Below are 27706 nucleotides of genomic sequence, written 5' to 3'. Positions count from 1 at the left end.
GAGTAAGAAAAATCATTGGGTACCACAGTAGTCATAAAAGATAAGGCAGGTAGCATCTGCAGCTTTCTGTGTCATATAAAATTTTATAAAATGTTCATCTTTGCTGTTCAGCACAATTTCCCACTGAGTTTTTTTAGTATCAGAAGGAATGTTTAAGTTGATTATATTATTGTTGCAGGTGATGCTGTTGGAGCATCTTGATCACAGTACAAGGCCATCTTTTAATCCAATTTTGGAACCAAAACTAAATTTAAACTTTTATCTTCTTAATGACAAAGATGATCTCTCTGAAAAAAATCTCCCTGAAATACCAGTTTAGGTTAATAGAAGATAATTTAAATGCAGCTTTCCTAGTTCATGTATTTTGTAGCAAAATCATATCACTAAATAGTGAAGAATGAGAAAGTGCATGTATTTGCCATTAGTCCCTCCTTATAACTGTTGAATGAAAGCAAATACTTGTATTGGCCCAACCGTAAAATAAGGTTATGTTCTTTTGAAGTCCATTCCCACCTTACATTTGTTAATGAAAACAGTTTAATTCATGAGTCTCAAACTTAGCTGTCTTAGTTAATCTCTGAATAGTCACTTGGACAGTGAAGATGTCCATAGAGCATGATAAATATCTGTAGTTTTCACTCCCTTTTTCCTTTTTTTTTCCCCCCTGTGAGCATCATTCATGTTCACCCTCTGGGATCTTTGACTTCTGCCAGGACAGTAGTTCGCTTGTGATTCATATGTGAACTTCAGAAAATAGGGACACTAAGTGATGATTTCGGGGATATGATGTTACTTACATCCTTTTCAACTTTTTACATTTATATAATCACTGTGTCTGGAGTAATATTAAAGAGCATTGCAAATAACATTTATTTGGAGCGATGATTCTTTCACAAGACTGTCTGGCACATTGCAGGGTTTTACCAGATGTTCTGATTTACAAGTACTGTTGCTCATCTTACAAAGTAAACTTATTTTAAATAGGACCAAAACAGCTTAAAAAAACCCCAAACCACTGCATAATCAAATATTTTCTTTACTTACAAAATCTACCTAAGGAAAACTGGGGTAGAAAATTCCCTGAATATCTGTCTTATCAATGCTGCTACTGCCAGCAGAAATTACAATTTTTATGATGTTAATTTTTGTGCGTGTGTTGCAAACCATCATGTTTAATCTAAAAAATATGCATTAACGTCTTTGGAGAACATCTAGCAAAAGAAGAGATGCTTTTCCATCACTGCGATAATTCGGGTAATAGTAATGATTCTCATCAGAGTCCCTCAAAAGTGATCTACAGCTTTCTTGGAACATAGGGCCAAAATCGGGATGTGGTACTATGGATAAAATTGTATAATAACCAACAAAAAATGAAACAAGAATGCATCGCATGTCTTGTGTGCAATGCTTTTGTTCAGGTATCAATGGGAAGCTTTTTCTGTCCCCGTGTGAGAACATTAACTCTCATTTAGCTGGAGATCCTCGGTAAATCCTCACTTCCTTTTGAAATGCAGCCACAACCAGGCATCGTGCGTGTTATATTTGTGCCGTTGTATTTTCCTGTCTGATGCATACTATGTTGGGTTTGATCCCAGGTTTTTGTGGAGTATCTTCAATTGATCAATTTTATTTGCAATTCTAATCCTAATTTTGCCCTCTACCTTTTGGGTCATCTGCTAATATTCTTAAAATCCATGCATGCACATCTCGCACGTTTTCTGTCTGTAATGGAATAGAGTTTTTCTGGACATTAGATACAGAGTTTGTAAAACTAAAAAAAGAAAAACAACTTAATAACCAACCCTTTCATAAGGGAAATCATTATAAAAGTGCTGTTTACCAACATGATGTTACACTGGAAGATGCTTAATACCTTCCAAGACTAATTTTTCAGATAACTTCTACAGAAAACGATGTTAGACTCCTTTTCTGTAGTTATGCATTTCAGTATCTTTGTTGTCTTTTATTTCTAATGACATCCTGACAGAGGAGAGCTCTGGAGAAAGATTTGAAAGTACAAAGGGCAACTCGAGAGGAAGAGCAAACATATTTGAAAGTCTAGCAAGGCTGTTTCTTGACAGTAAAGAAAGGCTGTAGAGGACTTGAAAGCAAAGAAGTAGCAGCTTATGTTATTAGAGTAAGATAAAGGTCTTTGTGGCAGCACTCAATTATTGTGAGTGGGGGGAAAAGGATTCGCTGTGGTCAGAGAAAAGGTTGTTGCTGTTACTGAGAGAAGGATGGAAAGCTGATGCTCAGGCATATAAAGCTGGTGCTGCAATAGTCCTTACAGCTTTTTAGGAGTGAATAGAGATGGCCATATTGTTATGATGTGTAAGGAAAAACTTTGACTTCAGTGCATTTCAGACCAAATGTCTAATCTGTAGATGTTGTCCAGGTTGTGTATCTGAGTATCAGAAGCATTTGTTGAGAGAAACAAAGGCTGGCAGAAAAGCCAGTGAAGAGCCAGTTTTGGTTTTGCCAGGTTGAGCAGACGTCCATCCATCTGTCTATCCGTCAGGGGATGTCAGGCTGAGATTTATTCTAGCTAGAAGAAAAAGGTATGGCTTTTCCTCAGCTCAGCTTTCAGTGGCCAGAGGTCTTTGTCAAAATGCTATCAATGTTTGCCTCTTCCACATTTAGGACTGTCTTTGCTGGAAAACTAGCAGAGTACCAGGCTGTGGTACTAAGGGTCATGTTAAGCATGGACTAGATCAATGTAGAGACACACAGTGACAAGCTGTGTCTGTTGAAGTCTGTCAATACTGTCTTGTCGAAGGGAGTACAGCATGTATTGCAAAGTATTATGCAAATTAAATGCACAGACACAGCCAGTGCTCACTCATACAAATGCTTGTGAAAATCTACTGAGGGTTAATTTATTCCCGTGCCTCTAGATCATGAAAATGTCTCAGATTTTAGCATGACTGGTTTAGATTAAAGTTTCAGGCTGGAGATCCAGTGATTGTTACTTTTTATTCATTCTTTTCTAGCACACAAGATGGGAGCAAAACCGAGGCTGTGTGACTTATTTAGGGAATCAACAGGGCTTTATAAATAAATAATGGCTAGTCTGGCAAAGGCTGAACTTCAATGCTGAACTTGACTGCTCAAATAACAACTTTACTTCCCCAAAAAAGCTAGTTCTCAGCAAAATGTGGACTGTTTTACTAGCTGCTCTGCAGATGCTCTGTTTCATGCTGTGGTAATTCATTCTGTGATGTATCATTTTTGTCCTGTTTATCATTTTCAAATCTCTATCAGGAAAATTCATTTTACATCCGCTCTAAGTAAAACTTAACTTTTGTTGTTGCTCTTAGTGTGTGCTGAGGACTGTTTATATGATTAAGAGATATTTTGATGGGATAAGGTGTCCGAGCTGAAGGCAATTGGGGGTTTTTAGCAAGGTTGTGACTGGCTTTCATTCAATGTGACATTTTGGTAATCACTCACGGCTCTTTGCTTGCCTATAGTAAAGCTACCGCACATGGCAAAAATACCATGATATTACCTTGGTGAACACAAACCACTTCTGTGCCACAGCCTCATCCATTAAAGGATAGCATCGTTTATGCATCCGAAATCTTTGCAAAACATGAGCTGTGAAATATTAGCGGTAATATTTTGGGAAAGGCTTTGCAGGGTTACACCCAATTTGAGGTTCTCTATCAGTCTCCACATCCCTGAGAGCATTGCAGAGGAACCAGTAAGCAAACCACAAATGTTTTTCTTTCAAACAAGGCCAGAGCAGAGCAAAGCAGTATGACCTGTGTGGTTGGTAAATACGCGAAGATTTGTGAGCTAATTCTCCGAGCAGATGATGATGAGGAAGGATGAATAAATTCAATGTAATCAAGAGTTATTTTCAAGGTTTGTGTCCAAAGTCCGGTTCCTTTAAGCACAAGAGAAATGAAAGAGGTGACAGTTTTGTCACAGATTTGAACATCTTTTCAGCTTATCTCCTACTCATAAGCTCTCTAGCACTTCAGATTTGTCCAGAGGTGGACTGTCAGGACACTTACACAGAAACAGTGTTGTTCTGGTACAAGCAGGCCTTGCCCTCCCCACTTTATCACCAAGGCTCCTGTAGTCCCTTCCGCATGTACTTTTAATATTTTTTCTTGTGGTATTTTTGCTTCTTCAATTTGAGTCAGTCACACGGTTGCATCAGAGCACTCTGCATTTTCGTCTTCGGGCATGGAGAAGGCCTGCTCCTTCGCCTGCTTTCAGCGAGGAGCTGAGGCACTTCTGTTGTTTCTGTGGCATTTGGGAATTCATTTTTCTCCCAACTCTTCCATCCTCATTCTTTAGATCTACAGCATCAGATTCCAGAGGCATCCTGGCTAAAAACCTCTGACGCTGTTAGAGAGGAACTTGGACATTGCTTGGAATCAAGCTGTGTTTTATGCGCCACTTTATTTACTATGGAGAGGAGTAACTAGGGCCACTTAGAGGATTCTGCTCTTAGGGATCCGGGCTGGCATTTGCCTCTTAAATTGTGGACCCAAAATCAGGTACATTCTTTTTTTTTTTTTTTTTTTTTAAGCTTTTACGTACAACTTTATTTAAGTATTTGCCAGTTCTGCATTTTTCTGTAGCAAGAGAGTTTGGCCTTGCTTTAATTATGGGCTAGATTATAGCTGTACAGCTCAGATTTCTTGATATCTCTCAGACATTCTGTAGGAGAGACTTCCTTGGGACACTTTATGCCATCCAAGCAGAAGAAAGTCTGGACTACGGTTTATCCTGCTTTTCTGTAAGCCATTAGAAGGTTTGGAGGGATGCTCGTCTCAGTCCACAGCCAGTGGAACCCCTCTGAATTCCAGGTGAACTGGAATGAGATTTACTGTGTGATTGCTCAGACAGCACACAGATTTTTTTAAAAACATCATGGTTGAGAGAGATTCTATTTAAAAGGTCGTCTTCTGACCTGTATGTAAACTAGCCTGTAACCTCAAGCGGGATGAGAAGTTATTAATAAGAAAGTCAGCTGCGCTTCACTGAATTTCAAGGCACTTTGTTAACCTATCAAGAACTTCTTACTTTTGTGTGCTAGCTCTTCCCATTTTAGGAAAGATGTTTCTAATGCAAGTGCTGTATTTGCTGTAACTTTTTTTTTTTAACACACGTTTTATCCAAGAAATAATCTCACCTTGTTCTCAGTCCCAAAATGGCCACAGTTTTATAATCCTCACATACAATGAAAAATGAACTGAGGTTATCTTTCCATCAGGTTCTCTTCTCCTTGCAGGCAGCGATTGCATAGCTATACTTCAGAGCACTTCTGAACCTTTGCTCTGTAATCGGAGCAAATACTTGGCTTGATTGTGCTTCTCATGCTATTCATAAATTATCATTTGAATCTGTTTGTGTAAAATATTAACAAACACTTCTTTTTATCCATACGCCTTTATCTGTTAGCAGGTATGCTTTGTTTCCCTTTCTAATGCCAAATTCATCAAACCAGAAGACTGGGCTGTGCACGCTGCCTGGCACCAGTTGGACGCTGAAGATGCTGAACAGCTGAACTCAATGGTCTGAAAAGTGACTGGAGTTGGGTAAGTGTGGCCAGATGTGCAGATGTGTTTATACAAAATCTGCTTGCCAGTTTGGGATCACATTTAATGTTATTCACAGGGCATGGCTGGATACGCTGGGCTTGGATGTTAGTTAATGTTACCAGTGCAGCACTGCTGGATGCGCGATGCGCAGCAGCCCTGCGTAGCTCTGGGAATCGGCTGGATTCTCTGGGGGTTCCCTTCTGTTTCAGCTCACAGCCAGAGCTACCCTGTGCCTCAGAAAGTGTGTCCAGGGAAAGAAAGGACAAGTAAAGTCATTCACTAAGGGTGTCTTGTAGCTCCTGTGGAGCAACAGCTCCAAAGTAAGCACTGTTGTATGGGCAGGAGTTGAAACCATCTCCGATTTCCCAGCAAGAAATAGGACTGTGCTGGAGCAAGTCATTGATTGTTTGAGCTTTTCAGCATTAATGAACATTGGTGTAAAGGTGTTCTGAATTTCCAGACTTCAGTGTTTCACTTCTTCATACCGTGTTGAGTCATTGCCGATGATATCCATTTGGTGACCCTGTGGACTCTATCAACATCGCTTCCGAAGCAGAGATTGCAGCCCAGAAGGCTGGAGGAGCCTTCATCTGCCCATGGGCTTTCCGCAGAAATAAAGTGAGAGACCTGATCCGCAGCCCTCGCCCATCTCCACGTATGTATGGCAGGGCACCTCGGCAGGGATTAGTTTAGACGGAAATGTGCTAGACGGCTTGCTTTTGTGTCTCTTTGCCTGGGCGATTAACCACAACCAGCGCGGTGTTGGTGATGCGTCTGTCCTCACATGGTGCTGCATGTCCTGTTCTCCGCCTGTGTGCAACTGGGGGGTGGGCGGTTGGATTCCAGCCTCATAAACTAATCCATGGATTTCAAAGGTTGTAATGTGCCAAGTTTTTATTGGCAGGAGTCTTAGATTTGAGCTGCCAGAACTAGAAATGCCTCTGAAGTCAAAGGGTACCAGAGCTCCCACTTGCATCCCAAGAGCAGAGTCCTGCCTGTAATGGCCCCGCCGATGTGAGGGCGATGACGACCACTTTACTCATTAGCCTTCTCTTAGTTTAGCACCCACTGTCTGGATCTTACTTGGCAAGGAGATGCTTATCTGTCAAGCACTGCTACTCCCGTCTTTTCTGAGCACTGTTCTCATCTGGTAACTTGTTTTCCCTTTAACTCACAGCTCTGTGTGTTCTGCATTGATTCATTGCTGAACCTGGTCAGTAGTTTTTAAATTCAGCCAGTGCAGAAAGCAAAACAAAACCCCAGTGGAATTTCTCTCTCAAGGGACTGGCACGCTGGATCTCTAGGGAAGGTGTGATGGGGGAGCCTGTCCTCAGATCCTGAACACCCGCCATGGAACAGGTGATGCTGGTTCTGGACTTTATATCTTTTCTGGCACTTGGCCCCGGTTTCATCCCTGAAACTTGTTTTTGTGCCTTATTCCTCTGCTAGAAGTTCTAGTCAGAAGGAATTGCGCACACTTTTTTTGAAGTGCTGCATCTTGGCATGTTGTTTCCTTTAGGTTTTAATAAGGAAGAATCATTTCCAGGAGTCAAAGCGGGTCTCGTCGTGCCCTGGCAAAGGCTCTGCCGTAGCAGGGTGTTTTCCTGGTGTACGTGAGCGGGCTGGGGCTCTGGGCAGCGCTGCGGGCAGCTGCTGTCCTACATGTGTTTGTCCTTCTGAAGGTGAGCTCCAGGGAGACGGGCGTGCCCAGCTGTGTGCTGCTGGGGAGCCACAAGGTGTCACACTGATACTTAAAGTATGTATAAATTAATCGCTGTAATGTATAAAACACATCTGCCATCTTTCATAGGGTCATTTCATCTCAGTAGTGTAGTTAATTAAATATTGTCAAGTTTGTACCTAGGTAAGGCCCGGGAAGGGAGAGGGCCGCCAGTGTCATGGGGCGGTGGTTCGTTCCCTCCCCAGGGAATGAAATGAGGCTTGTACAAGAGGATGGTAGCACACAGCAGGTACCACTGACGTGTTAACTGTTTATTCACTACATCTCTGAACTACCCCAAGCAACTGGGACTGACTTTTTTTTTTTTATTTTTTTTTTTAAAAAAACCCCCACTATTATTTGTGGTAGTGGTGTGTTTGTTCGGGTTTTTTTTAATTTGGTGGGTTTTGTGTTTTTGTTTTTTTTTTTGTTTTTTTTTTTTTTAATAAGAACTTAAGATTCTCATATACTGCTTGAGCGTGCCAGGAGGAGTGTTTGTTATGGAGGGACTCTCACCCTTTTGATAATTTTTTTTTTCCCCACATGCATTGAATTATGGTGACTTATTTCATGTTTGGCAATGACTTGAGTATATTTATGAATAAACACTGCCTTTATATGCAATAACAATTTAACTCTTAGCATGACCCATCTCCTCCGAGGAAATGAGATGTCTCCTAGGCAGCAGAGCCTGGATAAAACAAGAGTCTTATGGTAAGTAAGTGCACCAGTTTCCTGACTTTTTTTGCAAAACTGAAGGCTGTGGGGAAGCCAGTAGCACAAAACCCAGGAGACGTGGCTGGATTTGTGCCCACTGCTGCCTGCTTTGTGGGCGCGCTACCTTCTGCCTGTGCTGCTGGCACTAAAGCCAAGTGCTTTACAAATGGTAAAGGGTTTTTTACAGTGATAAAACTCAACAACAATCTCAAAGGCAATGGGAACCTTTATTTTGATTATTTTCAATGTAGTGACATTGTCCTTTTATGCAAACCTAACTGTAAAACACTCTTGAGATACTGCATAGAAAATACACGTAGGAAAAAACATATATACACTTTCATAAAAATAGAATACATCTTGGTAAAATTACTTGTGTACAGTGTATTGACATTACTGAACCAAACTTACATCATCTTTGGAGAAAAATGATCCATTTGCAAAAAAACCCAAAACATTTTAACTGACTGAGTTGGGAGTACTGAAATGCATATGGTTTTGAGCTAAATAAATGGCTATACCAGAATGTCAGAGTAAAAAAAAAAAAAAAGTTATAAAATACCTGCTGTATAAAGTAGAAGTAGCCGTGGTTGGTTTTTTTTCCTCCAAAAATAGTGACATCTCTAAACTTGCATGGAAATGAAATGTACCAGTTCCGAATTTTGCTGTAGACTCCTTAGCTGAAAACAAATATAATTTGTTTCAGCGTTTGCAACCATTAGGCACAGTGGTATTTGGGGTTTTTTGAGCACACAATGTAGTATATTACAGACCTAATTCTATCAGGTATTTGATAAGAAAAAAAAAATCTAATAGATATAACATTGTAAAACACTTAGCAACCCTTAAAATATGTAGACCACTTGAAATTACAGGTTGTGTTTTTTCTTCTGGATAGGCTGTTCTTTAGTTGCTTTCAGCAGAGGCTGCTCCTTGCTTACTGTTTTGACCACAGACTTCAGCTCCTGCTTTGATTTTTCTGCTGGTTTTCAGAACAAACTGTGGAAAATTACTACTCCAGTGTAATAAATAAAGCAAGTGGTAACAGGTGTTCAAAGCCATGGATTTTCCTCTTGAACTGGAATAACGGGATGGGATAGGCAGCCTCAGGGAAGGAGGGAAAAAGGAAAGAGCAGAGCACCATTTTCAAGTGACATGGTTCACAACTGTTTGGCAGGCAATAGAGTCAGTCTGAAAGTGGTGATACCCACCGGCACTTACGAATGTGGTTAAAATACTGAGATTACTGTCAAGTAGTTTGGGTGTTTAATAGGGATAGGCTGACACAGCTATATAAACAATGAAAGTTGTCCGATACTCAATATTCCCATCGGCGCTGTAAGATAAGGCTCTGACTCCCATGCGGTAAGTCTTTGGCTCTCGCAGTGGCCGGGTGGTGAACACGACTCCTTTCAAGTTCTCATCTCTCAGGGCAAACGGGATTGCGGGGTCCTCCTCTGCCATTAAGAAAGTTGTCCTTGGGTGCATGACTTGGTCGTGAGTATAGGCAACCAGCCGGATTAAATCCTGACCAGCAGCTATGCCAAAGGGGAGGGAAAGGAGTTTGTATTCCAAGGCGTAGGTGCTCAGATCACACTCCAAGTCGTTGGCCGGACAGTTTTTCAGACAGAACCTAGGAATAAGCAGAGCACTTTAGCCCAGGGAGAGGCATGATATTGTAAGTAAGTACTGCAGTACGTCCTAAAGGATAAATTCTTCCCCTGTTTACCCTGTTGCATAATTTAAATTTCTCTGTAAAGAGAATATGCTCATGCACTCTCTGTCCATTTTTCCTTTAAAGTTGCAGCCCAGTTTTATGTCCCATTTTCCCTTAACAGGATCATCTCAGAAAGTGCCAAGAGGTGATGGGAACATATTGAATACAATATTTGTCACTAAAGTCAGTAGTGTATGTTTTAGTGCCCTTGCTCTTAAACATTAGAGCTGGAAAGGTTGCTTTGAAATATACCGGGCAGCTCCATTTGAGGTGTCTGCGTGTTAGGTCATGAAATAAAGAATTTGGCATGAAGAAGAGGAAAGTAAATTTTACTTCTATTAATCAAAAGTCAAAATAGGGAATATCTCTTGGCCCTGCCTGGCAGTACTAACAGAGGTCAAAGAACATTATCTGTTTCAACTTAAGTGTCATTCCGGTTCAGTTGGATCACAAAAGACGGTTTCTGACTATGAAACAACCTATTTCCTTGAGTATATTAGAAGATTAAAAGAAATTAAAGTGTGTTTTTCCAGAACAAGGAAATAGGAGTAACTTAAAAACCCCCAAAATTACCATGAACTGTAGCATTATTTTAATGATAAAAAGTATATTTTAAATGCTTTGAAATTGAGGGCAAGTTAGGATTTAGAGAAGTCAGAAAACTTAGAGGCAAAGGCATCTCCATAAGCAACAAATGCATGGCACTGGATCAGCAGAAAGAATCCAAGCGCGCTGCCCACTGGGGTTCATATAGGGAAGGAACATTCCGGTGCTATTTCCTTTTGAACTAACAGTAAAATGCCACGTGGAAACTGAGAGGCAGCCAGCTCACCCGCAGCCACTTGTTTGTGGTTCTGGTGCCAGGGAAACAGGGAATACTGCTGCTCAAGAAACCGATGATCACCTTGAATGTCAATGCTTTACCTTCTGCCAGCATGAGCTTCACTGGTGACAGTCAGTGTTTCTTCTGATGAACACAGGTTAAGGATCCAAGTTTGGGGTGAGTGTTAAGGGGCTGAAAAGAAAACATACCCAGAAAGAGGGTCTCGCTGGTAGTTCGGTGGACAAGGTGTATCTATGCACTGGTAGCTTCCTCTCATGTTGAAACACATCTGATTTGATCCACAATTAATGTTCTGTTCGAGGCACTCGTCAATATCTGAATGTAAAAAACATGCAGATGATCAATTGCTGGCAGAAGAAATTAAGGGTTAAGAAGTAGCTGGGTTGGTCAAGACTGAGCAGAGCGCAGAGTGCAGCACACAGTGAAATCCTTCAGAATCCGCTCTTGCTCTTTGAGACAACAGTTCAAATAATTTGCATTTATTGTTGTTGGCAATTTATTACAGTGCAGGATGGCATATTGTATGGGATGACTGGAGCTGCCTACAGCCACGATCCAACATAAACCATACTTGTCTTGTCAACAGAGACTAATTAGTTCATTTTTTATGTTTTTTTTTTTTGTGGATCAGAAAATCTGACAAGTACCTTTTTTTGACAGAGGCGGGTTAAGGATTATATTGGGTTTGACCCTAGTGCTGCTGTTTTCCTGCCTGGAGTTCAATGTGTAACATATGGTCACATGAGAAAACTTCAGAGAATAAGAAGTTACAATTGTCTAACTTGCTGTTGTTTTATGAAGTTTTTCTATTTCACGTTTTATGAAATGCAAAATATAAAAACTTCTGAAACTTGAAATTTTGAATGCCCCATCTCATAGCAAACTGAAAGATATGGCTTATACATATATCGAACACGATTTGTATCTTATTTATTTACAAATATGCTTCTGACCACTCAAAGCGATCTGCCTACCTTGACAGGTTTTGCCGTTGGGCGTAAGGCGATAGCCAGAGGGACAAGTACACTGATAACTCCCTGGGGTGTTTCTACATTCGTGCTGGCAGGTGTCTCTGGTTTCACATTCATCTATGTCTGCGGAAAGAAACACGAACGCGTACTCATCAGGATTATCTGAACCTGGCATTGAACCGAGGTATTTTTTGTCTTATTTATATACAAGTGTACGGACAGAGTTGGTGGAAGTTGTGTGGATCTTGTTTTCTGGTGAAGTCGAATGTCTAACACTAGCAAGTCTCGTCACACCTTACCTGTGCCATTCCTTAAAACTTTTTAATAACTAAAGTCCTTGCCTTTTTTGACGGCAGCCATAATTTGTATTCTAGCTGGGAAGAAAGGGGGAGGTGCAATCTGTACACAGGGATAAGGTTACACAAACCCAGTCTTGCCCCCAAAAGCAAGCTGAGCTGCCCGACAATAAGCTTTTGGGCACTACGGTTAGGAAATGCCCAGGTTATCTCCTCAGAGGGAGTACTGACAGTGGGGGAGTTGTTCTTACAGTTAATCCCTCCTCAGGCAAAGCTGGTTCCCTTTCAAACCGAACTTCCTCGTGCCACCGGAATGAATTAAGCTCAGTATCTGGAAAGTTTATCAATAAAAATGCTCTTAACTTTTTTTTTAATCTCCCTCTCAAATATAGAAGTACCAGACCACTTTATGTAAAATTTTCAAATCAGACTAGTGTGATTTAGACACAGATCATATGTAATTACAACTTCTTTTGAAACATCTGCCTAGTTCAGGAGAGCAGCAGAGATGCTACTCAAGTTAGCCCCATGCAAGAGTTAAGACCTGCACGATTAAAACAAGTCTTTGCTTCCCCTCTCGTTGTCTGATTTACAGGGGTTGCGTTAGATAAAAGTGTGAACACAGAAGAGAAACAGATGTAAACATTTACAGTATGCTGTTCTCAAATCTTGATGGTTGTCTATTGAAAGAGCTTTCTTTAAAAAAAACAAAATAAAACATAATTTGGGTGTATTTTTCACATTAAACGGTAATTTTTAAATTTATATGTTTATTCCAATGAAACAGAAGTACAAGAATGTCAACTCATTCAAACTGGAAGCTGGGGTGAAGATCACCGATTTTAGCTCAAAGCTAAGTAGATCACTGTTTACCCTGGAAGTATATTGTGCCCCCAGTGCGCTGCCCTTGGCATACGTGCCGGGCCGAGGCCCACAGCTAACGTGCCACACACTGCTGTCTTAAATGCACTGGGACAAGCTCTAGTAAGGCCTAGATTGGGGTACCCGTAGTCTTGAACTCAGCAGTATTATTACAAAATAACTTAGGTGAATAATTTTTTTTCTTTTTAAGATACTCAAAATGTGAGTTACGTTGGCAAAATCCAGCTTAAGAGAAGCATACTTCAAAAGATGAACTCATTTTTTCTATCCCCATCTGTCCTTTGTGTCAAGCCTCAGGGCTGGTGATCACTGCCAACGACAAGGACAGCGGTGGCCGCTCTCCAGCCCGGCTCTGCTGGGGACTTGATGGAGGGAGGCCGGGCAACAGCACCTCTAGACCAGCAGTTACAGGAGGCCCACACCCACAGGCACTAACTACCGCTGCAGGAGAAAAAACGGACACTTCTAGCTCTTGAGCAATAGTTTGTTGGGGTATGTGTGTTTTTAAACTTCTTAATTTCTTCCCCTTTAGCACAAATCAGTCACTGACCAGTACAGGCTGCTGTTCCTTTCGACTTTCATGAGGAGCTAAATTAAATTTTCAAAACCTGCGCAAATAGCAGCATTTCACTGAAAAACCTCAGGAAAGCTCATGGAGGAAGGAGGAAGTGAGCTAAATGCTTGATAGTTAGAGGTGCCAGAGACCTTAGTTTCCTGTTGGGTGTTTGAGTGTGCTCTGAGGCTTTGCACCTCTTAAAAAAAAAAAATTAAAAAAAATTGGGGCAGAGCTTGCCAGTTACCATAACTACCCTGCTCACCTCCTCGCGGAGAAAGGAGGGGCAGCACTGTCATTGTCACAACTTATGACAAACCCCCATTTGTTTATTAATCAGTCTCTCCACCCTCAGAGAACTCCAACCTTCTGTATCTCATAACTACAGCTAATGTAAGAGCTTCTGCTTCTGTCGCCTGTATGGCAGTGACTAACGCTCCTGTAGCGATGACCCAGGTGTGCTCAATTCTAAAATCTTTAGGTTCAAAACCTTTTTGAAGCACATTATTACTGCCATCAGCGGGAGTCTGACGTAAGCAACATCCCCAGGACTAGACTGGGTCTACTGGTGTTTCTTGAAGCGTGAGAACATTCACAAAGGTGAGCTGCCGTAACCAGAAGGAAGAGAATAACAGAAGGAAATAATTTGCAAACACACAATAAGCAGCACAATTAAAACAAGAGGTTATGAGAAGGATGTTTGGAAACTTCTGTGCTACAGTGTGCTCAGGAGACAAGAACATGCAGAACTCTGAATATTTATCAGGGTAACATGAAAAAACCGCAGCACCAGAAACCATCAGGCCCTGGTAGGTACGAAACAGTAACCTAAGGATAAGGACCAAAACAAGAGAATTGCATAGACACGACTGACATTTACCTACACATCTGTCATTTCTTGCCTCATAGCCTTCAGGACAAGTTTCTCTAATGTTCCTTCTAGTCCTGGAGAAAGGTATTCTGCTGTTGCTATACTCCGAGAAGGAGCTGTAGAGATTTGAGGAGTGCCTGTAATATTGTTGAGGTTGATAGTTGTCTCTCAGAGGGGAGAATTGAGCATAGTTATAGCTATTGTAATAGGCACCGTAATTTGGCAATCTCTCCAATCCAGCGCAAGATTTCCCATCACCTAATAAATGTTGTCCGGGGGGACAGCCACACTTGAAGCTGCCGGGGGTGTCGGTGCATTGAAATGCACAGGGTTTAGGCACTTGTTCACATTCATTAATGTCTGCTCATGTGACATGATCCAGAGCAACAAACCATGTGGAAAGGAGAAAAAACAAACAAACAACAACACGTAACTATATGTATATATATATATACATATATACTTATCTCAGTCTGTGGAACAAACCGAGGACATAAAAGTAAGATCTTGAAGGCAGTAAAATCTAGAGAACACATTGCCAAGCAGACAGGTCATTCTATCCTGTGCAGTAATTTACCTTTATCCTTCCTGTGAGGCTGCTTGTGACCTAAGACCGTGCTGAGGCAGGGCAAGAACTCTGCCAAAGGTCTTGCCCGGAGCGTGACCGAAGGTAAGGTCTGGCTACAAAATGGGGATTCCAGTCTGGTCCTTGAGGGAAGCTCAAAAGCTCTGACACAGTTGTTGTCCTCTGCCTCAGGGGAAAAACCAGGTCTCGAGGACATGTCACAGGGTTGCAGGGGAAGGAGGTGGGGTATGTTCTAACCTCTTATGTTGCTATTGGCCACTCCAGCTATGAAAAGTTGGAGACTTAATGGTAAATATTAATTCACTTTTGTACAATCATAAAACAGAATTATTTTTGTTTTCCTAAGGAATGCCTTTTTTTTTTAAAGTTTATTTTCCCTTTAATTTGTAATCCAAAGTAATTTGACCAACCCTAGCAGTAAATATCCATCCTGAAATGAAATCAGAGTGGTAGGCATTCCAAGTACAGTAAAAGGTTTAGGGATGTAAGATGACGAGTGCCCTTCACTCACAATAAAGTACACAGGAGTGCTCGTGGGTGCTGTAGAACCAGGCCTTCCCCACGGTCCCTCTGACATTACCAGAAAGAAATTTTCTGAAATTTCCATAGAGCTCCTTCAGGCCCAGCTGAAAATTTGACACACACGGTGTTCCTTCGCAAACTTACAGTCACTCTTTACTAGAAAAAGACAAAAACGTGCTAATTCCAAACCAGAATGTGCAACTCCAGAATGACCTTATATTAAGATTCATAACAACATATCAATAATTGACTTATATTACAAACCTTGTGTTACTAAAATTTAAAGATTATTTTAATGGTGACTCAAGAAGGGTTTAATTATATTATATTAGTGGTAAGTGTATATTTTGTCAATTATTATTGTAAGAATGCCATTAAGCTACAATTAGGACCCCCTAAACATAGTATTTTGAGCATAATTTGTATTCTTCTGAAATAAGCAGTGTATGATAATGGTATTTAAAAAGTTATACTGTTTAGAAACAGAACAGAATAATAGGAACATAATAGAATAATAGATTGTATTTTTATTAACTGTTTAATACTTCATATATTTTAAACTTTTAAAGAATTTTGGGTGTTACTAATAATTAAATGTTTTGAGAGTCAAAAATCCAGGGATAATTATTGCAGTATTTTTCAAGTCATTTCACAAACACGTAACTGAAACTTTAGGTAACAGTTGAAATATCATTAGGGTAACATTTTCAGGTGTTATGAACGAGAAAACATTTTTAACATGGCAACAACTAATATGACTTCTAAGTTTATATTCCTTCATTGTGTGCACCAGATGAAAAATGCATTACTCATGTACATGTAAAAGAATACTGAAACTCATTATTTTCTTAGTACTCAACTATAATTGCTGAGTTTCACATTCTTTACCTGCATAAAGTAGACAATGGATACGTGCACATCTTTACAACAACCACTGTCCTTGGAACAGGTTGTGTATAAGCAACAGAAGACTATCATAGAAATGATGCAAGGGAACAGGGGAGAAGTGGAGCAATTTCACCTATAGAAGCATCTTGTGCAACAGAAGCAAAACTGAGGGCAGCAAACCACTGCCCTTTATAGCAGAGCCACCCCTGGAAAGCCATCGCTGACTGACTGCGCAGCCTCAGTCTCCACCAGACAGTATCCCTTTGATTACACACCATAAATATGAAATATTTATAAGAACAATGTGAAATGGCTTGGAAACAAAAATAGCTAAATTCTCAGGCTCTGTTTAATTTGAAGAATAATATTTGGTTTTAAATTCTAGATAGGCTTATACATACTATATGCAAAAATGCTTTATAACTGCTTTCGATAATGCCTTTCCATCTATGATATGGCATGTGGAGATGCAACACAGTTCACAGAAATACTGTAATTTACTTAAATGGGTATGCGTGTATCTATGGGTGTTGTGATGACAAACGAGCATCTTATCCCCATGTAACAGGGAACTGTGACACAAAGGACCTTACACAGGGTAAGAGTAGCACAGGCAGGAACAAAGTTCAATTCTTCTGTTTCAGTCTGGAGTCCTACTTACTTTTCAGCTCTTCCCTGTGTTCATTGGAAACAATAAAAACTGGATTTTATTAACACATGTGAACTGGTATCTTTGATGAGTCTATATTTTAAGTATGTGTTTCAGCAAAAAAATCAAAGGTGCATAAAGGTCTGTCTTTAATTTCAGAGGAAGCTTTCAGCGGTCCTTGGTCAGCAGACAGCTTTAGGGCAGCTGCTAGTGTTTTGTGAAAATCTGTGGTCCTAGACTTTATCTAGCTTATTACTGTCAGAAATTTAAATGGTTTTAATGTATGTTAAGGAGTCTGTGATTGATTTCATTTCAGTAGAGAGGCAGCTGGTGGAAGTAACATCTTGGTCAAACAGTTCCTTACTGCAATTTAATCTCTTAAACAAAAAAAATTCCGGCTTTTGGTAATCCAGCATCTTAGGTTGTGTAAAAAGGAAAAAAAAATTCCTATTCTCCAAAGCAGCTATTTATCATTTATGAAGCTAATCTTGAAGACGTCATCACGGAGGAATGCTTCTCTGATACGAGAGCAACTGAAACCAACTTCACTTAGTGTCATATACCAACATTCAGAAATCATTATCATCAGGGTGGATCAGCTATTACGTTTTAAATACTCCACACAAATATGTGTAAATCTAAACGATCCTAGTGTCAATCCTGAGGTCTGTGAAAGCCACAGGAAGTGTTTTACACACTTGCCCTGACACCGTTCATTAAACTCTCCAGCTATCCACGCTAGAGCTATGAGAGCATCCTTCAAATGTTACACGTGTGTGTGGGAGAAAGCTCTGCACGTTTTAATGCCAAAAGGTTCTACGTAAATAGCAGAGGGGAGTAAGTACACGGTCAGCATTCCTGTGACCGACAGGAATCCTCCTTCCCTGCTGTGATCCGCCCAAACCAGAAAGGGGGGGGCATTAAGTGATAAACGTGTATCAGCTTCCTCCTCTCTACCCGTATGGGAACACCATCCGCAGCTCCAGCGGGTGGGTAGGTGTGTTTGTGCCACTCGCTTGCGGAGGCGCTGTCTGGGTGTATCATGCCTCTTGCAACACGCTTCCTTTGGGTGTGGAATCCGTGTCACTCCCTGCTTGACTGCCTTAAGGTGTGAATCAATGCAGACCAGGGTACAGCCAGGCACGTTTCACTGTCCAGTCACTAACAAATCTAAATGAAGCCTCTGTGGAGTGGTGGCTTGCCACATCCATCCAGGAGTGCCCTGAAAACCTCCTACACTTTGTCTTCAAAGTGTGGATTTATAACCATATCTGTTTGGAATCGTTTAGTCTTGACTATTAGTTTTAGATGGGTAATTATGAACTTGAGAGCAAATTTGTCTACGCAGCATAGTCTTCAAATGGGAGAGCATTGTTGGATACGTAACGGCAGAAAGCCCAGGCGAAAGCAGCAGCAGCAGCAAATACGTGGCGCTAATGTGATTGCACAGCTTACCCACACAGGGTCGTCCAACCCCCTGGGACCGATACCCTCTTGGACACACACAGCGGTAACTTCCTCGTGTGTTCTCACAGATCTGGTTATAGCGGCACTGGTGGGTTCCATCCCGGCATTCATCAATGTCTGCAGGGGATGAGGCAAGAGGAAGCAGTCAGATTTTTCTTGAAACATCTTACAGCTTTAAACTTCTTAACGAATGAGGAATGCAATGAAGCCACAAGTGAATTTGGCGCTGTAGATAGATTCGGCCTCTGAACATACACTTTCCTTACCTGGCGCCATGGTTAGACATTACTCTGTAACAGTTTACAAGTCACAAAATGGGTTTCACAACCTGAAAGCAGATTTTGAGTAGATACACAGATAAATTTTTCAACTGTATTGCATTTACACACACTTTTTCCATTACTTTTCAAAACTCTTCATTGAGGTTTCCAAATTTAATCAGCTACTCTCAAAAGAGACATAATCCATCTTCTTGTCAAATCCCTTTAGAAAAAAAAAAAGAGGATCTGGTAGTCTGTGTGACATGGGTTATCCCTGATAAGCACAAGGAGCTGTGATCTTGATTTGGAGCTCCTGACACAAGCTCTAAGGAAGCATTCACACAAGGGCAAAACATTTCAGTCAATGAACAGTTTCTAGAATTCAAGACAGAAGAGATGCTGAGGAAGACCTTAAATACATCTATTCATATAAATGAAAAAAGTTGGTGCCTTAATATGTGCAAATCTTAATAATTGGAGATAGACTATCGCCAAGATACTTTTTTTTTTTTAAAAAAAATCATCATTATCTCTGTGTTTATGGTCATCATACAGTACATTAACACTTGTACTCACCAATACAAGTTCCATTTTCCACTTTGGTCATTCCATTAGGACACAGATCAATGCACTTATAGCCACCACGGGTGTTTTTGCAAAGCTGGTCAGGCCTGCATACATTCTGCCTGCACTCATTCACATCTTAGTTTAAAAAAAAAAAAACAAAAAAGGAAATGAACTTGCCTCCTTATGCTCAATTCCTAATGAGCAGAATAATCCAGCTGTGTACGTGCATTTGAATGCACTTCATGCACATTTATCAGCCAGCCCAATTCCCACTTCCTTTGGATTTTACAAACAAATTCAGAAATACATACTAAATATATCCTCTATAGTGGGATTTTCATTCATAAAGGTTTCCAATAACAAATATAGTAACCAATAAATGTTGAACTATGTCCATTGGAAAGAGGGAATAAACACTCAAGACCTCATTCATACCTATGCATTTTCTGCCCTTTAACTGGTATCCCGGATCACAGCCACAGTGGAAACTTCCTATAGTATTGAAGCAGCGCTGATGGCAGGAGTTGGACTCTTGGCACTCATTAACATCTGTTGAACAATACAAATCCTTGATATAATAGCTGTAAATCTGTCATTTACCTGAACAGGGTTTTGGTTAAGGCAACGTTCTGGCCTGTGCTTTGAGCTCTAGTTATTACACTACTGGGGTACGGTCAGAAGTGTTTACTTCTTTCACTTTGTAAAAAAAAATGGACATGGGACACAAAAGCAAGAATGTTAGGTTACTCCCTGATGGGACTTAAAATTTATTTCTAAAGATGGAAAAAGCAAAAGGTTTAAAAAAAAAAAAAACAACAAACAAAACCCAAAAAAACAAACCCCCATAAAACCACAGCCACAAAAAACCCAAACCCCACAAGCTTAGTAACGAAAATTTATAGACACCATGTAGTTGGAGATGCATCTTTTAAAACGTTACTTTCAAGTGTATGAAAGAGCATTTTCAGTTCATGAAAGCTAACCCCAAACCCAAAGACCTCTCCATACCTTGGCAGCTAAATCCATCAGGTGTTCTCCTAAAGCCATTCCCACATCTGACCACGCAGCGGTAGGAGCCAATGATGTTTTCACAGTCTTGGCCAGCGTGGCAAGTGTGTCCACCCAATGCACACTCATCAATATCTGCAAATAAAAACGAGCTGTAAATCTCACTATATCAAAATGAAACACAGATTAAGTAGCATCTTAAGCATGATCAGCTATGAAATACTTGATTGCAAATATATTTAGATATGAAAGAACTGGAATACCACCAATAAATTGTATTTGTATAATGCCAAAATGGCCCAGCCCAAACGTCTCCCCAGTGATTAAGGTGCCACGGGGCGTTTTGTGTCCAGCCCGTCCACAGCAGCACTTGTCTTACCCTGACACGTTCTACCGTCCGCAGAGATCGTGAGGCCTTTTGGACAGGAGCAGTAGTAAGATCCCACGGCGTTATGACAGGTATGGGAACAAGGATTTCGCACAGCACATTCATCTTCATCTGGGACAAGGAAATGTTTTCAAAACCAGTGAGACTTCATGAGGCTTTACAAGAAACTATACCAAGCAAACCCTTCCCAAGAGGTGTATGTCTGGGAGAGCCCCATGGGGCAAAACTAGATCTAGCCATGGAGCAGCTTCACAGAAACACTTCAGTGCATTTTCCACTCTTATTCTTACAGTTACCAAACCTGCACACACGGCTTGCTGGCGTCTTGCGTTAGCTCTGCAGGACTGGGTCACTGCCATGGTGACCAATGTTTGGTACAATCTTTTACAGAGCATCTCTTTCTTTACAACGGAACAGATGGATTTCAGTGTTAGATTTACACTTCCCAGGCACACATGCAAAGATTACCGTATTTTCCATATTAAACCTGCAGAACTCTTTTACAGGCGATACTGCAAGGGGAAAGTTGTTTTAGCAACCTTATTTTCAGTTTTCCTGGTTTTAAACTTTTTTGATGGTATAGTGTATCTTGTTTAATGTCATTAGTTTATTAACTTTCAAGAGGCAATGAAATAAATCCACAAAAGTATATAAAACTATTCTCCCTCAAGCATGACTCAGTCATCTAGAGGAGACAGCTAAAATGGTCATGACCTCCCCTTCCCCTCCATCCCCCAAGCAGAAAGAGTCTGGTTTTTAATGGGCTGTTGTCTACGTTGCCAACACTCGTCTTTCCCTGCACACGGGTCACACGAGTGCCTTGTTTTGCAGGCTCAGCAGACACGGTGGCTCAGTGTCCCCTGATGGCATCGGAGGTACTGGTGAAAAGCTGCCTGGGCACTACTGGTGTTCTAGATGAGTGCAGAAGCGGAGTCTTCATCTGCCTCTGGATCCACACCCTTTTCTTAATGGTAACTGCCACTTTTTGAAGTATGTACTGCGTGCTTTGAAGCATAAAGGTGTAGATTCTGGTGGCTGAACACTGCATCCAGCTCTGGGGCCCCCAGCACAAGCCAGATATGGACCTCTTAGAGCAGGTCCAGAGGAGACCACGAAAATGGTCAGGGGGCTGGTACACCTCTGCTATAGAGAAAGGTTGAGAGAGTTTGAGTTGCTCAGCCTGGAGAAGAGAATGCTCTGAGGAGACCTTACTGCGGCCTTTCAGTATACAAAGAGGGCTCATATGAAAGATGGAGAGACTTTTTACCAGGGCCAAAGGGCCAGGACAAAGGATAATGGTTTTAAATTAAAAGAGCGTAGATTTAGATTGAAAATAATTTTTTTTACAATGAGGGTGGTCAGACACTGGGATAGGTTGCCCAGAGAAATTGTGGATATCCTGGAAATGTTCAAGCTCAGGCTGGACGAGGCTTTGAGCAACTTGATCTAGTGGGAGGTGTCCCTGGCCAGGGCAGGGGGGTGGCACTGGATGAGCTTTAAAGGTCCCTTCCAACCCGAACCATTCTGTGAGTCTGTGATAACACACGAGACTTGTCCCATCATTACCTGAACAGTAGGGCCCAGTTGAGTCCAACCCAAACCCAGCAGGGCACTGATTGCTACGGTCTCCTGTAGGGAAAGGAAGCACATGTTACTTGTGGATGAAAACATGGCCATTTTATTACTTTTAAAAACCCTTTAACATTAAAAATTGCAGCCCAGCTATTTATAAAAGATTCACGATACTTGGACACTAAAATAGAAACTTTTAAAATCCAGACGTTAGTGGTTTTTGTACTTGGGCACTAAAAGTCGGTAGTACATGGGTTTTGCTGTTTTGAAAAGCATTAAGGAGGTGTGGGGTTTCCCTCAGAATTACTGCAAGTTGTATCCCAGCCTGATACATCCTGCACAGCTCCTCCATAAAGTTTTCATTATTAAGAGAATAAAGACCCTTCAGTTTCACTTCATGTAAAAGGAGGGAAGTAAACCCAACCCAAACCAATCACCGTGTCATTGTGGGAAGTCACTGGAGAACACAAGTGCGTACTGTGAACTCTAACGGGAAACTCTGGTAGAGGCCGCTCTAAGACCACGCGTAATTTGCTGAAACTGAAAACTTGAAAACTGATTCAATAAATATGAAATCTTTAAAAAAGCACTATTCTAATTGTTGGAGGAAATAACTGCAAGTTCAGTAAAGCTGGGCCAGATTTATGCAGAGGCATAACTTGATCTGGAGACCTCCTTTTACCACACCTCTTTTTAAAACGGAAAATAAAAATCTTACTTGGTTTTCAAATTGCACAATGAGTTCATAGTCTGGCAAGTGGGAAAACGATTCTTTTACTTCATTTAGAATATTGTTATTGAAAAGGAAGACTGAGATAGGCAATCCCAACTCTTTCATTTACTTTCAAACCTGAGTTATTTCATTTGAATGATGAAGTTAAGCCTTATTGTGTAAAAAAAGCCCAAATAGTATTTAAAAAGATAACAGGACTTTCTGCTAACCAATTATGACTTCTCAAAGCAAGATGCACTTACACAACTAGATGCCCTATTCCTTAAGAGCACTTAGGTACACGGTTAAGGAAAGCCAGCGGTCAGTAATGCCAAGAGACAGCACAACAGCTGACGGAGCTACAAGCTCCCCACTGCCGAGACAGGACTCACCACATTTACACACCATGCGCAAGCACGTGTCTACACAGCGCTGCATAAGTGCACATCATTCATATCTGGCCTTAAAAAAATATACCTGTAAAGTACCAGTAAAGTTTTCAATCTGCAGCTCAGCATCATATTTTCTGTATATGGCAAATAATTCCAGACGAGTTCAATCTGAGGAATGACTTAGGACATTTTACCCATTTTACTGCTGAATTTTGCATGTTCTTCCACCTCTGTATCCTCATTACTACCTTACTTACATTTATGCGGTTTTTGCTGTGAGAAGAGAATATACAATCCTTTTTCTTAATAGCTACACAAAAACAAAAAACCCACCAACACTTGACTCCACACAAAAACCACAGTAATTTTCTTTTTAGAGAATGAAAAGTACATGCAAGGAAATCGAGAAATACGTTAGGGTTGACTATCTGAAGCTACTGGGGATACTTTTAGCAGTGTCAGCAAATGCAGGTGTACATCATTGATGAGAACTACAGGGGAAGAGTAAGGGCAAACTGCAACAGCTTGTACATTTTAGTCTATGGGTACATTAACAAGACATGTAGGTCCCAGGATCTAAGTTACCTACGTTTAACGGCATTTCCTCTTTCAAGGTCATAACCAGTTCTTGAGAATATAGGCAATGAATTCTAGGGAGATAGGATATTATTTTTCCATTGAATTATTTTTGTGAAAGATTAGAACAATACCTTTTGCAATGGAAGCGTGGATTTTAAAAGCCACAGTTTCTTCCAACGGGTTGTACTCTGTTGTAATAGAGGACGCGTGGAGCGTTTCCACCAAGAAAGGCATTTTTCCTTTAGTGTAATCATAGGTGATGGTGTGGTTCCAGGTATAGGGAACACTAACTCCATCGACAGTGAAGAGACGAGTAGAATGGGCATACAGTTGCCCAGGGCCAGTTTGAATGTAATCTTCTGTGTAATCCTGAAACAAGAAGATTTAAGGATCAGCCACCAAGTACAGCCAACACCACTGTGGTCTCCATATTTTAAAGTGCTATGAGATGTATTCTGGGAAAGGTTTTTTACTTAACAGCTGAACAAATTGTGTTTCACAAAACACGTGCCTTTTTTACTCTTATTTTAACGGTTAAATCTCAACAGCATCTCGTATATTTCTTTACATAAGAAACAGGCTGTGGTACTGAGGATCCTGAAGATGGGGGATAAAGCAGAGCATTTCCAAAAAAACCCCAACCTGAAAGTGATCTTATTGTTCAATAACAAACTTTTGAGATCTAAATATTTTTTTTCCTTCTAAGTCAGATGCTGACAACATATGCTAAATAAACAATCAGTACAGAAAACTTCTGCCACTGAAAAAAGGTATAAATATTGGACATGCTACATATTTCAGTGTATCAAAATATAAATAACTTCACCTATATTTCTTAAAACATTTTTACTGGTTACCTACCACTAACTAATTACCACCTTTATAAAAACAACTTTAAGGAATGCTCTTTCTTTCACAGTAAAACCAATTATCAAGGCACCTTGGTTTTAAAACAAAACTTTAACACCACTTATTATGTTAAGCAAAATCTTTTTCATGCCTTACACCGAACCCAAAAGACAGAAAACCAGCTCCTTTGAACTCCACCTTTCTATCAGGAGTACAAGGTCAGTGCCAGAAGCTGTCTTACTAGGAGGAGCGGAGATTATCTCCTAGAAACAACAGGCAGAGCAATTCAGTGGCGAGACTGTAACCTTTTGCCATACGATCATGCAAACCACCCTCTCATCCTCCCTGACAAAGTTCACAGAGAAATGTCAATCTTTGAAAAAGCAAATTCTGTAAAATATTTCAGATGAATTGCGTAATAGGACTGTTTGCCATAATAGATACCTCCACAGGACCAAGTTTTGATGCTATAGCAGAGAAAGGAGCACATCATTAACAGCATCGTGACAGCGTGCATGTTAAGAGCACATAAAATACCCTGTGATGTAATCCTACTCAGAACCTGGTCAGCCCCGTCTTTGCAATTTTACCAGCCACAGCAATGTTTCTCTGCCAGACTACATATAATTGTAGCCACAAACAAATCATCAGTGATATTCAGAAATTTTTGCATGGTGCCATGGCATAAAAGAGATGGTGTCGTCCTCTGGGAAACCAAAAAGTCTGACAGGCTCAAGATGCGCCTTTATAGCTCTACTGAAAGCAACACCTGCCGTATGCCTGCCTGTGACAACTAGCCCCAAAGGCGCTTTGCCATACTGCCCTTCTAACAGCTAACAATCTTAACTGACCAGTACTACTTTCCTGAGGACAACTTTTTGTTTTCAAAGGCAATGTTAACATCTACCAACTAAACCAGGCACCAAATAAGTTATGTACAATAAACAGTTTTCAGGACTTAGTGTCTACTAGTTTAATACAGACGAGAGAGGAAGTATATATCGGTGAGAGAGGAAGTATATATCGGTGAGAGAGGAAGTATATATCGGTGAGAGAGGAGGGTGGTGTCTTGAGCAGCTTTACCTTCACGTTAACATCAGCCACCGACTGGAGCTGCAGCACGTGGCCACTCACAACGACGTCCAGCAGCAAGGCTCCGTCTGAATCCAAGCCCCGGGCAACATGAGTCATTCGCAGAATCTCACCTATGCATTAGGAGCACAGTGATTTATAAGCACCCTAAGAGAGACCCATGTCAGCCACACAGTATCTGAATTGAGATCCCTTGACCAGTTATTCTATACTCATATTTTTATAAGGCATACCGTGCCTATAATATAAACATCCCATGTTTCAAATTACAGCTCTAAAAGCTGTATTTAAGCCTCAGAAAGGCATAGTCAATAAGAAACTACTGGCATAGGCACAAGACTCAAAATTCAGCAACAGTTCTGTGCTATTTTTTAAGAAACGCAGTATTTATCAAGCTTATTGGAAACAGGAGGAGATGGTATATCACAGGTAACTAACCAGTTGCAAACTCCACTTGAGTTTCTCTCTTGAAGACCGCGTCAGTGAGCGTAAACCCATTCATGGCTTCTCCAATTTCTTTTGCAGTTGTCCAGTAAATGGGGCTGAGCAGAGAAACAAGCTTTCTCATCGCTGGACCTGAAAGAAACGTGACATAACATTGGAGAGCTTTTTTTCCTAACATCACGTGACCCACATCAGTGGGAGCTGAATATGAGGACCTCAAACTAGTGTAATCCTCAAGATTTAAACCAGAAAAAAAATTAAAAAAGAATTGCCATATTCAGAGGAATCATTTTACAAATATTCATGTACTCGAAGTAAATACTGAAGATTTCCTTTTCCTCTCTCTTTTAGTTTAGATCAGTTTCGTCAGTGACACTGAATGAAGTGGTGAAAACTGACATTGCACAGAATTCAGCCTGGCTTAAGGAAAAAAAGTGATTAATAAAAAAGCTTACCCAGGCTCCGAGGGACATTTGTAATCTTTGCTTTTATTACTCTAGTTTCCGAGTCAGGGCTGTCTGTGACTGTGGCATTCAGGAAAGCAATTCCAAATTCAATATCGTTGATATTTCCAATGATGCTGCCTTTGGCACGTGAAGGCCCACCTGTGCAGGGGAGAGAAGGGAGGAAGGGAAAAAAAAAGTCCCATGTGAAAGCTCTGCTGTCTGTTATTTTTGGGGAGACAAAATTCAGAAATATTATCCAGCATTTTAAAAAGGATATTTCTGCTTAACACGGGAATCACCTTATGCACTCAGCCCTGTCTGAAAAGCAGCAATCGTTTAACAGCACACTCTAGTGCTGTGTAACAGGTTAACAAAAAATTTATCCAGCTGAAGTTGCCAGAAGAGGTTTAAGCCAAAAAAATTAAATTACTTGGTCAACCGGCCAAGTTGGGCTTGGGAGTAGTACTCGTCAAATTAGGAGCGCCACAGGCTTTCACCATCTTGTCACAGTGCACGGGCTGTAAGTGAACTCACCGGGACAGGCTTGGGAATTACACCTGGATATTTGGGAGGAGTCTCCAGGACAAGGACGTCCACGATTTAACGGGGCTGGATTGCTGCAGAGGCGTATTCGGGTCTGCTCTCCTCCTCCACAAGAAGCAGAACACTGGCTCCATGTTTGCCACTGCCCCCAGTTTCCATCCACTGAAGAAAGAAACAATGAAGAAAGGGACTTTTCATTTTAAATGCCTCAGGCTGCATCAGCGATGCTTCTGTGTCATTCCTTCTTGATGGAACCAATGTGACAGAGAAACAAAATAGCTAAAAGGATGACAAAAACACCTTAATGGGCACGTGTGAACACTCCTCCCCTTAAAACACACCACCTTTAAACTTTATTTGTGTCTCAGCTGTGTTGGTGACAAGGATTCTCCTCCAGGGAACATTTCCATTATAATGGTTGGAGACTTAGCAAGAGCTGGGTCAAATTCTTCCGTTTGGGTGGCTGCCTATCCATTGCTCTACAGGGAGAAGAGATTACGCGACCACCCGCAGCCTGACTTCAGCCAGCTACTCTCCCCTGGAGGTTCTGCATCCATGGCCTGCAAGTATCAGGCTACACAGAAGCCGATTTCAAAACTGAAAAATGCCGTTG

General features: G+C 40.9%; 1 protein-coding gene and 1 long non-coding RNA gene across 2 annotated transcripts in view; one reads left to right on the top strand and one right to left on the bottom strand.

Moving 5' to 3' along the window:
• Window positions 1-7787: 7787 nt before the first annotated feature.
• Window positions 7788-13373, top strand: LOC134519308 (uncharacterized). The gene is made up of 3 exons (XR_010072186.1): window positions 7788-7992; window positions 11539-11711; window positions 12997-13373. It is a non-coding gene; the product is annotated as an uncharacterized LOC134519308 (long non-coding RNA).
• Window positions 8204-27706, bottom strand: part of HMCN1 (hemicentin 1) — a 187557-nt gene continuing 168054 nt past the window's right edge. Inside the window, exons 93-107 of the mRNA XM_063343291.1 lie at window positions 27085-27255; window positions 26560-26709; window positions 26099-26236; window positions 25652-25773; window positions 23851-24088; window positions 22031-22093; window positions 20456-20575; window positions 20077-20211; window positions 19504-19617; window positions 19078-19203; window positions 18230-18358; window positions 14139-14489; window positions 11531-11650; window positions 10745-10871; window positions 8204-9628 (exon numbers count right to left, since the gene is read on the bottom strand). Coding sequence (XP_063199361.1) covers window positions 9262-9628; window positions 10745-10871; window positions 11531-11650; window positions 14139-14489; window positions 18230-18358; window positions 19078-19203; window positions 19504-19617; window positions 20077-20211; window positions 20456-20575; window positions 22031-22093; window positions 23851-24088; window positions 25652-25773; window positions 26099-26236; window positions 26560-26709; window positions 27085-27255 — 2471 coding nt within the window. The 3' untranslated portion in view covers window positions 8204-9261. The remainder of the gene's footprint in view (window positions 9629-10744; window positions 10872-11530; window positions 11651-14138; window positions 14490-18229; window positions 18359-19077; window positions 19204-19503; window positions 19618-20076; window positions 20212-20455; window positions 20576-22030; window positions 22094-23850; window positions 24089-25651; window positions 25774-26098; window positions 26237-26559; window positions 26710-27084; window positions 27256-27706) is intronic.

Source organism: Chroicocephalus ridibundus, chromosome 8 (assembly GCF_963924245.1).
Source record: "Chroicocephalus ridibundus chromosome 8, bChrRid1.1, whole genome shotgun sequence".
In the NCBI taxonomy this organism is placed as follows: domain Eukaryota; kingdom Metazoa; phylum Chordata; class Aves; order Charadriiformes; family Laridae; genus Chroicocephalus; species Chroicocephalus ridibundus.
Note: the sequence above shows the minus strand (reverse complement) of the source record. Positions and strands in the feature narration are given on the sequence as shown.